Genomic DNA, 12,112 nt, shown 5'->3' with positions numbered 1-12,112 from the left:
AAAGTAACCAGTCAATGTAGAATAACTTGTTATGAAGCTTTGAAATTAATAGATCTTGACTTTTCTTTTTCAACTTGTAAACTGGTATTGAAGGCAGATCCAAACAGGACACCCATACAATACTCTAAGAGAAAATGATTAATGAGGTGGAAAAAGTAGTGACCTCATGATTGTTACATATATAATGTGTATACACATGTTCAGATATTGTAATGTAGTTCTTTTGACGAAAATGGAAAGAATTTGGTGGATAAAACAAACTCTTTTTTTCTGCCTTTGCATCTGACCACCATTTAAGCCAGAGCTTTGAGGCCTTAGACACTAAAGCAGATATACATTGTGATGGATCAGTGGATGGGAAATATATTATAATGGCTTATAGCTGTATAGTAAAGGTAGTTTTTTTAGGTTAAGCCATATGAAACTACTGTTTTTAGATATGAGAAACAGTTGAAATAGCTCCAGCATTCACCTGTGCTGCGGTGAAACAAGGCAAGATGAAGTTAAAGATGTTAATGAACATGCAAATCTTATTTCCAAACAACTCCAAAAATTGGTGTTTTATGTTGCCATAAAAAAGTACAGCAAGTGAAAAGGGCAGTAAAATAATACTCTGGATTAACTTCTGAAAGAGTAGCCAGTGATTAAATATTATCAGAAGTCTTAAAAGTTGTTTATGTTCTCAGAGAAAAACTCTTTGAGTTCCATGTTTTAAAGGGTCTTATGTTGCAGTAAAAATAAAGCAAGAATTACATTTTAAAAAATTTGTAAGGTAGACCGATGCATATCATATTGTCCTTTATAATTGTTTACTATGTTCTTAGTTATTCGTTGTGCATTCTTTAGAAGGCTTTATGCTTTACAGTATACTGGTGATAAAGTACCATGCTAAAGCACATCTCAAAATGTAAACACCAGTTCCTTCATAAAAGTTGTAACTTCCTATTTACATTATGCTTATAGGGGAAAACGAGACTTGACTGATGGCAGTTTTTCTAGGAATGCAACTTGCCATAAATTTAAGAACCACCTGTACCAGAGCCCTAAAGTTTGATCCTCTGACCTACATCAGAATCACTTAGAGAACAGCAAACGGGGTCCAGGAATCTGCATTTTACAAATGCCCCAGGTGATTCTTAGGCATAATAAAGTTTGAAAGACACTGGTCTATATTAATTATAGGACTATTAGAACTTAACAAGAAAGTTGACACGTATGTAGCATGTTCACAGTATCTTGAAAGGAAAACTATACCTAGTAACTATTTGAGATAAAGTAGAAAGCATGAAATGTGTACACATGGAGATTTGGAATGTGAGAATATCTCCTAAAGAGGGAGCTGCCACTAAGTGTAGTTTATTTGCATTCGTAGGCAAGGTTTTGCAGGAATGATGATGAGGCGTGTCTGTGTCATAAAGGATACCATCAGACGTTCTTTTAAAATTACTTTCAGGAATAGGAGCTAGGAAAGAGTTTTAAAAATTTATATTTCGGTCTGTTCAGGACGGGTTTCAGATAGAGCTCAGAATCTAAGCCATCTCAGTATTTGCCACCTATTCCAAAAGCTCTTTCTTGGTTCTGATTTCCATTTATATGTAATCGTCATTTTTGTAATTGGTTCTATTTTGAAATCAATATAATTCAGAAATTTCTTCAGGTTGTTTTGGGGATTCATTATATTTATCACTATAATTTACAAGAGATATTGAGAATTCGTCATTGGATATCTAAGAGATATGATGTAAATTACTGTTAGGCCACAGTTATTTCTCTTAAAAGATTTAAAGCAATGCAGAGGAAACTAGAATATCTTAACATTGCTACTTTCCCTATAAATGAATACTGAATCAGATTAGGAGATAGGAAGGAAAGAAATAATCATGACAAGTGTCAGTGCAAAGACGGGCTGGTTTGTAAAGACTTCCACAAAGGAAAGTAACATTTCCTTCTTGTCTCTATCTAAGAGCTCTCAGTCAGAAAGTCCAAAAACACTTTATGAAAGTTTCATTCAGTTTTGATAAAAATACGTATTTTATTTATAAAAATGTTTTTCAGTAAGAACTTCTAATATTTGTTCTCTGCGAACAGAGCTTATTCTTGTTGGGACAGTGGTATCCATCCCCAGAGAGGATAAAATCACTTCAATTGTTTTAATCTTAAATACTTTATACTATGCAGTGATCTATCCTATTATGACTGTTATCTGCAATAGAAGACATTATCTGTTAAAAGTCCCTCTCTACTCCCCAAGTCACAAAACTTCTCAGACCTTCAGTTCTGCATCTATAAAATGCACTGCTTGTTAAAAAGGGATTACATTGTCGTATTTAGCCTCACATGTTTAATAGATGTCTGTTTAAAATAAGCTATCCTCCCCTATACATTAAAACTAATTAAGAGAAAAGTATATTTATTGTAGGATATTTTTATTAAGTGTCGTAACTTTTAATTTTTCTCAATTTCATCTCTAGAAAGTTCACACTAAGCCAATTACTTTGGTCTCCACTATTTTTACATTTATGAACTAGAGTTCCATATTCAAAACATATATTCCCTAGAGAATAAAATTAGTTATTTTTTTTCTCTTGAGAAGACTTGAAAATTGAGTGTGTTTGACATGTAGTACTGTAAGTAACAATTGACTTGATTCGGAAGTCTCCCTTTAATTAGTGTTCGCCCAAGGGCATTAATAATTTGATTGCCCTAATAACTCATATCCAGCAACCAAATGCAGATTAAGTACTAAATTGTATATGCTTATCTGTGTGTATGTAACAGGACCTTATAGGGTTAATTTTAGAAGAGCTGATTGGAACTTTTTACCCCCTTCCCTTTTTGCATTTTTCCATTTTCCCTTTTGCTTCCTATAGTTCTTCAGTTTCAGTTAATTGTTTTCTAGAGAAGTTGTTCCTAGCAATTATTTGTGAACTTGTGGCACCTGTTTTTCTTGTTGGTTTGTATAAGATGTAATTTTACTTTGCTTAAATTGTGTATTTGGTTGGGAGAATTTTCGATTGTAGATTTAACTGTCATCCATTGCATGTTTAAGAGCTCAATAACATTTCTATTTATGATATACTTGAATGTTGGCTGCTATGAAACAGTTGTATTTTGCATCTTATGATTGAAGACTAACTGGAAAATGCAAAAACAGTGTCATTATTACTGAGTTATTTTCTATATTGTGATTCTGAATACTCTTATTATTTTTTTAAATCTTCGTATTTTTAGAACTGAAGTTCATCTTGCCATACATTGTCCATTTATGAGAAGGTGATGATATATGTAGGCTTAAAGCGTTTGGTTCATGAAAGAGCATCCTGTCTCTCCCACAGCCCACCTCTCTCCACTATTTTCCAGTCTTTTCAGAGGGTGTTACATCTCCCTGGATATAGGCCTTGCACCACATCATTTTTTTTTTTTTTTCTGAGATGGTGCTTACTTTACATGTTTTGTTTGTTTATAAGATTACATGTCAAACACACACACACACACACACTTTAGAAATCTAAAAATGACCATAGTAGGCACAAACTAACTTGAATGTTTATATATAATATTTAAGTTTCTGACGTATAACAAAACAGCAAAGCCCATTCATTCATTTTTTTTTTTTTTTCACTTAATGATTTTGTATTAATCCCTATAGTAAAATGTCAGCAATCAAATGACAGAGATGTAGTTTCTCTTGATTTGGATTAAGGTAACTGGGCTAGATAAACATTCTTTCCTACATAGCTCCCTGCTGATGCTATTTATAAACAGACTTTAACAACTGACTGAATGGAGTCAGGTTAAACTGGCTATCAGTAATATGCATCAAGCTATGAAGAATAGCGGTGAGGAGAGCTCAGAATCTGGTCTGTCCACCTTTAGTCTTTTAATTTCTATGTGTAGAATGCTCAGCTACAAAAGTACAAGTAGGTATAGAGTTCTGCTTTATAATCAAATAAAATATGCATCAATGTTGATTTGACACATATAGTTGTTGTACACATGGCTAATTAATAATAAACAGCAAGCAGCTGTCATAAATGCTGGTAATTACTATGCTTTTATACCTCCAGATTCAGTTTTTCTCTTCTTTTTATAGACTGAATGACTATTTCGCTGATAGAGGAGATTCCTATTACACATTCCTACTGATATATTTGTTAAAAGACAAAAAGGTCCTTTAATAGTTGCCAAACAGAACTCGTTCAATCTTAATAGTAATCTTTTTGTTTTTTTAAAAATAGCCAGTGTAGTGAGGGTATAAGGAAACATATAAATTGCTGATGGCATTATAAACTTGTACAATTTGGGGGGAAAGCAGTTTGGCAATTATGAAAACTTACTTTAAAATATTCATGTCTCCTTCAACTTTTGAGGGAATCCATTCTGAGGAGGAAAAAAATTATACATGGCAAAAATCTATACACATAGATATTTGAGGTAAGCCACTTTGTAAATAGTGAACATTCAGAAAGTCTAAATATGCAGCTATGGGATGAATAATTTACTAGCTAAGTATGTTTACTGGTGGAATATTATGATGATAAAATTATTTTAGAAAATATAATTCCTATGAAATGTTCGAAGTGGCCTATATATTTTAAGAGCAAAATTAGGACATAAAGTTGTATGGCCAGTGTATTTTGCTGAGGGAAAAAACCAACATGTAAAGAAAAAAAGGAAATACAGACATGCTCAAAGTTGTGTTTGGTTTTGGTATTGTAGTTTTTTCCTTCTCCACATTTTCCTCTTCTTTTTTTTTTTTTTTTTTTTAATTTAAATAGGTGCTGGATCTAACTCTTAAACATTCAAGATCCCCTGCTTCTTTTTACCTTTTCTAAAATCTTGAAGCATTTAAGTGTGGAACTTTTAGAGTAATAAAAATCTGGATCTGTAGGACAGAGTTGGAAATGGATTCGGGGGCATGGGAGTGTATGAGATGGTGACAGCAGGGATGTAATTTTATGGGCTTTTCTGACCTGAAACTTAAATAAGACCTTGGATAAATCAGATTTTTCTTCCGTACTATGGCACTGTGTTGTGATAATAGTTAAGCTCTGCCTTAACTATTTCTTGTTTAGACACCCTATACCATAACCATGAGGTCAAGGCCCACTTTTTTGTTCCTGTATTCTCTGTTTGTAAAGTAGAATTGTCAGGCTCTGGAGGACTAGCCCCCCACTTCAAGAACTCAATCCCTGTCATCCCAAGGGAGAGTACTCTCTGAAACAAACAATACAGCCTGTTTGTATTGGTGGTTTCATGATTTTGTTTCTTAACATGGGGGAATGGTGCATAGTCTGCTAAGTAACCCCTCGCCTCCCTTCTCTGCCAATGCTTGCCTTTATCACGGAATTACTAAATACTGAACTTTGTGGTTTTCAGGCTTATTCCTCTGTGGAATTTCTTTTCTACCTCCCAACTTTTAATCACCCTGGTGAATGTGTACTTGATTACAGAGGTATTATTTATATCAGATTTACTCTTACCCCTGGAAAGAAGAGATGCTATTTTAGGCAATCGGGCCAGACTCCCAGCATTTCACAGATGTAGGTTGATCCCTTTTGCCTTCTAGTATGTAAATCAAAGCCGTCCCTGAAAAAGTATTTCCTGCATATGTATATTTACAGATAAATGGAAATATTTTCTGACATAACTCTGGTTCAAGTTTTAGTTTTGTTTTTCAAGGAAGATTTAAGTTGTGTGCTTTTTCTGGATTCATAGATTTTCTGATGTGCCAAGAGACATTGTGGTAGAATTGCATTCTGATTTAACAGATGTCTATTAAGCACCAGTTAAATTAGATAATGCTGTCATTTTTCCAGAATTAAGAGATCAGTAGACATAAATCCTCCCCTCAGGCAGCCCAGCATACACGTAACACACAACCTTAGATACATACACAGTGTGGTAAGTGCCATACACATAAAATTAACTGATTAGCATAGAAGAGAATGATCATGCCTGGAACAGTGAAAGGAAGGACTTCACCATCATTCACAGAAGAAAAGAGCCTAGGACCAGCTAAGGCCCAAAGGCATGAGTTAACAATGCATATTCACGGTGTGACATGTAATTGGCAGTCACTTGAATTTAATGTGTAATGGGAAGAAGCGTGGGGCTGTGGAATTGGGGAGATGAACCTGGACACATAGGTAGGGTCAGATTACAAAAGTAGCAGTGTGCCATACTTAGGAGTTTGGCCTTTATTGTGAAGGCCAAGGGGTCATTGAAAGTGCTCAAGTAAGGTGTGACAGAATCAGTTTTTATTTTACAAGTAGTATTCTAGCTGTAGTGTGGCAAACACATTGACCTGGGGAAGAGAGGAGAGGAACTTATGGCAGTGATAGTCCAGGCAAAGGGTTGTGGGGGCTAAACTCCAGGTTTTGGCAGAGAAGGAAAGCTGATGACAGAGACCAGAGGTAGGATTAGTAACTTTGGCGAATGGTGGAATGTCAGGGTCCTAGGTAGGAGTGAGGGTGACTTTCAGGTATAAGGAAGTAAAGTAAAAAATTTCTAAAGAATAAGTTATACGGAAGGGGAAGAAAAGTAGTTTTTAACATAATGATTTTAAGCTGCCATGTAATATTATGACTAGAAATAAAGAAAAAATGATGAATGCAACATTGATCTAATAAGCCGGTGTGTGAGTATGGGCCTCTGTTAGAGTAAATGTTAATGAGAAGTGCCAAAGCGGCACTAATGACCACTTCAGGGCTTCCTTGGTATTTGAGAACATTCTAAGCTCATGTGCAATAACTTGAGGTAGATGTAAGTACTCGTGATAGCTTCTCTCCCTGTCTGGCAGAACAAATTCAGAATATATTTAACATCCCTGCCAAAAATTGACATCGTTCCACCTGGAACTCTTAGAATGTTTTTGGACATAGGCTTGAACTCTATCATCTAATTAAACTGATTTAAGTTTAATGATTTTTTTTCAGTTATACTCATGGATTAGAGAGTGTAGAAATCATGAACTTTTTTACAATTTATAAGGCTTAGGAAAATCAAACCACTTTTATAAAACCTTGCTAATAAGAAATCTTAATGTTTCAGGCACTACCGAAACCACTTTCTAACACTCTTGAGTTAAAACAGAACAGTGATGCACTTATTTTATTTTCTGTTAGTAAACAGGAGCTGCTCTGCCTTACATTGCTTTATTCTTGGCCCTCTTCTGTCCAGTAGGAGCAGTAGAGCATAGTGGTTGTGGCCGTGGTCTCTGAATGAGTCCTTATTCTCTTAGTGGCTGTTTTCCCATTTGCTAATTCGATTATAAAATAAAATGTGTGCGTGTTGTAGGCTCTCCATAAATGATAATTGTTTATCTTCAAATCTTAATTAAATCTTAATCTTGAAATCTCTAAGCCACTAGGCTGTTTAGCTTTCTTTCCTGTTTATGATTTACTGCAGAAAGTCTCCAGCCTACTTTTTATGTATTTCACCGCCATATCTATTACCTTTTCTCCTCATCCTTCTCAGTCTTTATTCTCAGCTTTTTACCCTGGTGATCTGGAATCTTCTCATATTCAAGTAGTTGTGGGTTTCCTAATAGGACAGTGTGCAAAATGGTGATTTTTTTCCCCCCCATTGGTATGTTTCTTAGCCATCTCAGTGAACTCAGATTCAGCTGAAAACTGTAAATGTGTATAAATGATCTTGCCTGTTGAAAGAATCATGAGGTTAATATGAAAGTGTTTAAGGTAACATCTGTTCATGTCTCACTATGGGTAGTTACAGGGGTGGAATAGTTAGGCGTTCCAAAGACGGAAGGTAAGAGCCGTTAGGAAAATCAACTTAGGTGTACTTTGTCTATTAAACAATTAATAATAAAACAGTATTTTATTATAGACTGTTCGTAAGTGCCACACAGAGCCTAAGAGTAGAAGCACAAAATGCAATAAATAAATAAATGAATGAATGAATGAATGACATGGACTAAGCTCTAAAAAAAACTAGGGTAGACCACTACACAGCAGTTATTATATAGATCGACTCAGTTTAACTAAGATTCGAATAAGCCCATAGTTATATACTTTATTTAATAAGAAGTTTTCTTAACATTTTATATTACTTGTCTTATTTAATCGAATTGTTTAAAATACATTCGTGACAATTACTATTTAATGGTAACCTCTCTGGATATTTTGGTGACGAGAAGATCCATTACTGGGTCTGTCAGTTTACTAGAATTTTATTTTTCCAATTCGATGTTGACTTTCATAAAAAGCAAGGCCAATGTAAAGAGATTTTTATCGAGTGTGTTGGTTTTAAGAATTTCAAATTCAAGAATTACTAATGGAGGCAAACTAGATTCTCACTTGCTAACTCATTTTTAAAAGCTTAGATGGGTTATTATTAAGTGGCAAAGATTTCGTAAGAATTAGTAAATTTTTTTAGCATTTAACTCATACATTCACTGGATTTTAAGCATGAAGTTATTTTTCATTACTAAATTTTTTATATTAGTTTTCATTTCTTATATTAGTTTTAGTTTGCTTTTGATTTTCTAAGTAGTTTTTAAAAACCTGCCAAAGATTGAATTTATAAGGTGTTTGAATTCTTGTATGTAGAAATTTAAATATAGTACAAAAATGCTAAATGTCAATTTATCTTGGTCGAAATTATCTTGAGTGAAGCAGTTGAGTCACATAATTTCCAAATGTTTTTTTTCTAACTTTAAAGTTTGATGCTATTTATTGAGGGAACTTATGTGCCACTGCTAAATTTCATATGTACTAGAAATTTTAAATAGTACATTATATAATCAAAGCGAAAAGGAAAATATAACAAGATTAACATGTTTGGATTTGTTATTTCTTTTGTTTAAACACATATTTGACCTTAGCTAGCAGTGTGGGATTTCAGATGGGAAGAATAGGATTTCGAAAGATTGTAGAGGCCTCTCATTTGTGTCTTAAAGCTTGTTGCCAGTAGGAGAATAAATTCTTATACCTTTTCTTTTGCTTTTAGGATTTTCTCATTCAGCGTTTACCTTCGGTATAGAAAGCCATATCAGTCAATCAAACATAAATGGTGCCCTTGTCCCACCTGCTGCATTGATTTCTATCATCCAGAAAGGTCTACAGTATGTAGAGGCAGAAGTTAGTATTAATGAGGTAAGGACGACTTATTTCAAGTATTAATTCTTACTCTTAAATCTGTTCCTATCCGATACCTTGTTTGCTCATTCATTATCTGACCAGCATTTCCGGGTTAACGAAATTGAAAGGCTTTTTTCCTAATGTAGCGGTCAGGTTGCACAGGCAAGGTGTGTTGGCTGCCAGCGGTAAGGACCATTATCTGTAGCTTATTTCCCTTTAAATGGTTTTATGAGTAAACATTAAGAAACAATTTTCTTTAAAACAACAGCAATGTGCTCTGGAATGCTAAGACCATATTTGATGGTCTGAAAAATCAGAAAATCTAAGATTATTTGGTTATACCTGATTTTGGAAGGAAGTTTAAAACTAACGCTAATTCTTAACATTATTGCCTATTTAAGGTCCACACACAGGTGATTTAACTCAAGTGTCAGCTAGTTCTGACCTATGAACCAAACAAATCCTGCCTGCTGCTTATTTTGTAAAGTTTGATTGGAACACAGCCATGCTTATTCATTTATGTATTGTCTGGTTAATTTTGTGCTACAATGGCAGAATTGAGTAATTCAATTCTGACAGACCTTATGGTCTGCAAAGCCTAGAATATTTACTGTCTGATCTTTTACAGAAAAAATTTGCAAACCCTGGCCCAGCTGAACGTTTTAATATATGATCAGGATTTATGATATATGCAGCTTTTACCTTATTTTCATTTCGGAGATTAAAATATTTCCCTTTCCTTTCACAAGTATTTTTAAAACTGAAGCATCTATGGTTTCTGTGTCAGTATTTATTACTATAATTATATAGTATACTAAAATTGATTTTATTTGTTTCCTCATCTCTTTAACTGAAGGATCCACTAACACTAAATTAAATGTGTCCTCACTGTCTTTTAGCACTTTCCCTTTCAGAGTACCCTGGTGCAGAGGGTGATAAACATTTTCTGTCAATGGCTAGAGATGAAGTCTCATTTTATCTGAAAAACTTTTTGTAGATTTAATATAGTACTCCACAATGTGTTTGTGTTGATTTTAGTATTTTTAAGTTATTAATTAAAATACTTTCTCCTACTCCTCAAATACTCCATTGCAGTTGCCAACTCAGAAAGATGTGCTGTGTTTTTGTAACTCAGAACAGCCATCACACCATTACTGTCAATCAGCTTAAGTGAGCCAGGCATCACATACTCATATTGCTAGTTAATTTACACTGTTTCTGACTCGCTTTCTGTTTGTGTCTCTTCTTGTGCTCGCTGGAGAACTTTTTATTAATTGTGAACTTCCTAATATCAATGAGAAGAGCTTTGGAAAATTTTAGCAAATCCATAAAATTTAAGAGCACTAGTCTGTGAGTTAAGATGATACTTTTCAAATTTGAGTGAACATAAGACTCCCCCAGAGAGCTTGTTAAAACATGGATTCCTAAGCCCTTCAGAGTTTTTGATTCTGTACATTCGAATTTACATTTCTAACAAGTTACCAAATGATGATGGTCCTTGGCTCACACTTTGAATAGCACTGGTTAAAAGATTCCAACTGCCATTGACTAGCTAGCTGTATAACTTCAGCAAGTCTTTAAACTTTATTGTGCTTGCATTTCAATGTTAGTAAAACTAGATGTTATACAGCATAATGTCTGAAGTCTATTTCTGGTTTAATATTTTAATCAAATCACAAGAAACTTTTAAGTCCACCATACTTCTATTTTAGAAAATTGTAGTTTTAAAGAAGTATTTACTGTGGCACTGAATCTTTCATCATTATACGAACGGTTTCATATTAGACGTTACTTTTGACTCTCAGAATTTTGGAATGTAATTAATAAACCATTTTTTATCATCTAGGCTTACTTAGTCCTTTCAGTATTTAAGCCATATATGTGCAACATGTAACGATAAGAGCTAAGTGAGGAGGAAAAGTTGAACAGCTATTTGCAGTTGCTTCTTGAAGTTTCCTTCTTCCCTCTGACTCCTTTCCTTCTTATATGCATTCAAAAAATTATCTAAAAGTGGTTTTTTTTTTTCTTGGAATGATGCTTTTAAATTTCTGCTGTTGACTTATATGAATACCAATTACCCTAAATTTGTTGCCTTTGATTTTTCTTCTCACAATTTTCCAAATCCAGGATGGTACCTTGTTTGATGGCCGACCAATAGAGTCTCTGTCACTGATAGATGCCGTAATGCCTGATGTAGTACAAACAAGACAACAAGCTTACAGAGATAAGCTTGCACAGCAACAAGCGGCAGCTGCCGCAGCTGCTGCAGCTGCCACAAACCAACAAGGATCTGCAAAAAATGGAGAGAACACAGCGAATGGGGAGGAGAATGGAGCACATACTATAGCAAGTGAGCTGAGATAGAATTCTCAAAAATTCCTTTTCAGAAGAAATATTTTGTTTTGTAGGGATGTTACACCTTTGAAGCTAAAATAACATCATCTGTATTATTTACGCCAACTTTTTCCCCTAACACTTATCACACAATTGAGATTTTTATTCCTGAAGCTCCAGAAAGTTAGATTTACATTCATGGATTTTATTTTATTTTTTTTTAAATACTTAGAAACCGTTTTTCTATGGTTAAATGAATTTTGTATCTGTATTTGATTTCTAAATAAAATTTGTAATACTAGTTATTAACTAATATAATACGGCTTTGGCATAGAGAGATGAAGGCAACTCTCATGTTATATGAATGATATCAGCAACCCCTACTGGCAGAAACTCAGAATAGTATTATTGGCATGGATTACATTTAATTCAAACCATTTTATCATTTCGGTCGTGTTTGGGTCTACCTTTTTACAGCCCTTCTCTACCCTCACTCTTCACCTCCCACCTGTAAATACACTCACTCACATACATCTTTTAAAAATAGTATGGTCATACTTAACTAAAGGTAGGAATTTATTTTCCATGTGTTAAATGCTATATAGTCATTTTCACCATTCTGACATAGTAAAAAAATGTTGCATTATATATTACAAAGAAAGTGTTAGCTGATTAAG

General features: G+C 34.1%; 1 protein-coding gene across 1 annotated transcript in view; it reads left to right on the top strand.

The window, feature by feature from the left end:
- Positions 1–12,112, top strand: part of TBL1XR1 (transducin beta like 1 X-linked receptor 1) — a 74,393-nt gene that overhangs the window by 32,591 nt on the left and 29,690 nt on the right. Inside the window, exons 3-4 of the mRNA XM_025046077.1 lie at positions 8,971–9,116; positions 11,229–11,451. Coding sequence (XP_024901845.1) covers positions 8,971–9,116; positions 11,229–11,451 — 369 coding nt within the window. The remainder of the gene's footprint in view (positions 1–8,970; positions 9,117–11,228; positions 11,452–12,112) is intronic.

The sequence above is a fragment of the Pteropus alecto genome, unplaced genomic scaffold (assembly GCF_000325575.1).
Source record: "Pteropus alecto unplaced genomic scaffold, ASM32557v1 scaffold33, whole genome shotgun sequence".
In the NCBI taxonomy this organism is placed as follows: Eukaryota; Metazoa; Chordata; class Mammalia; order Chiroptera; family Pteropodidae; genus Pteropus; species Pteropus alecto.
This window is presented reverse-complemented; position numbering and strand designations above follow the sequence as displayed.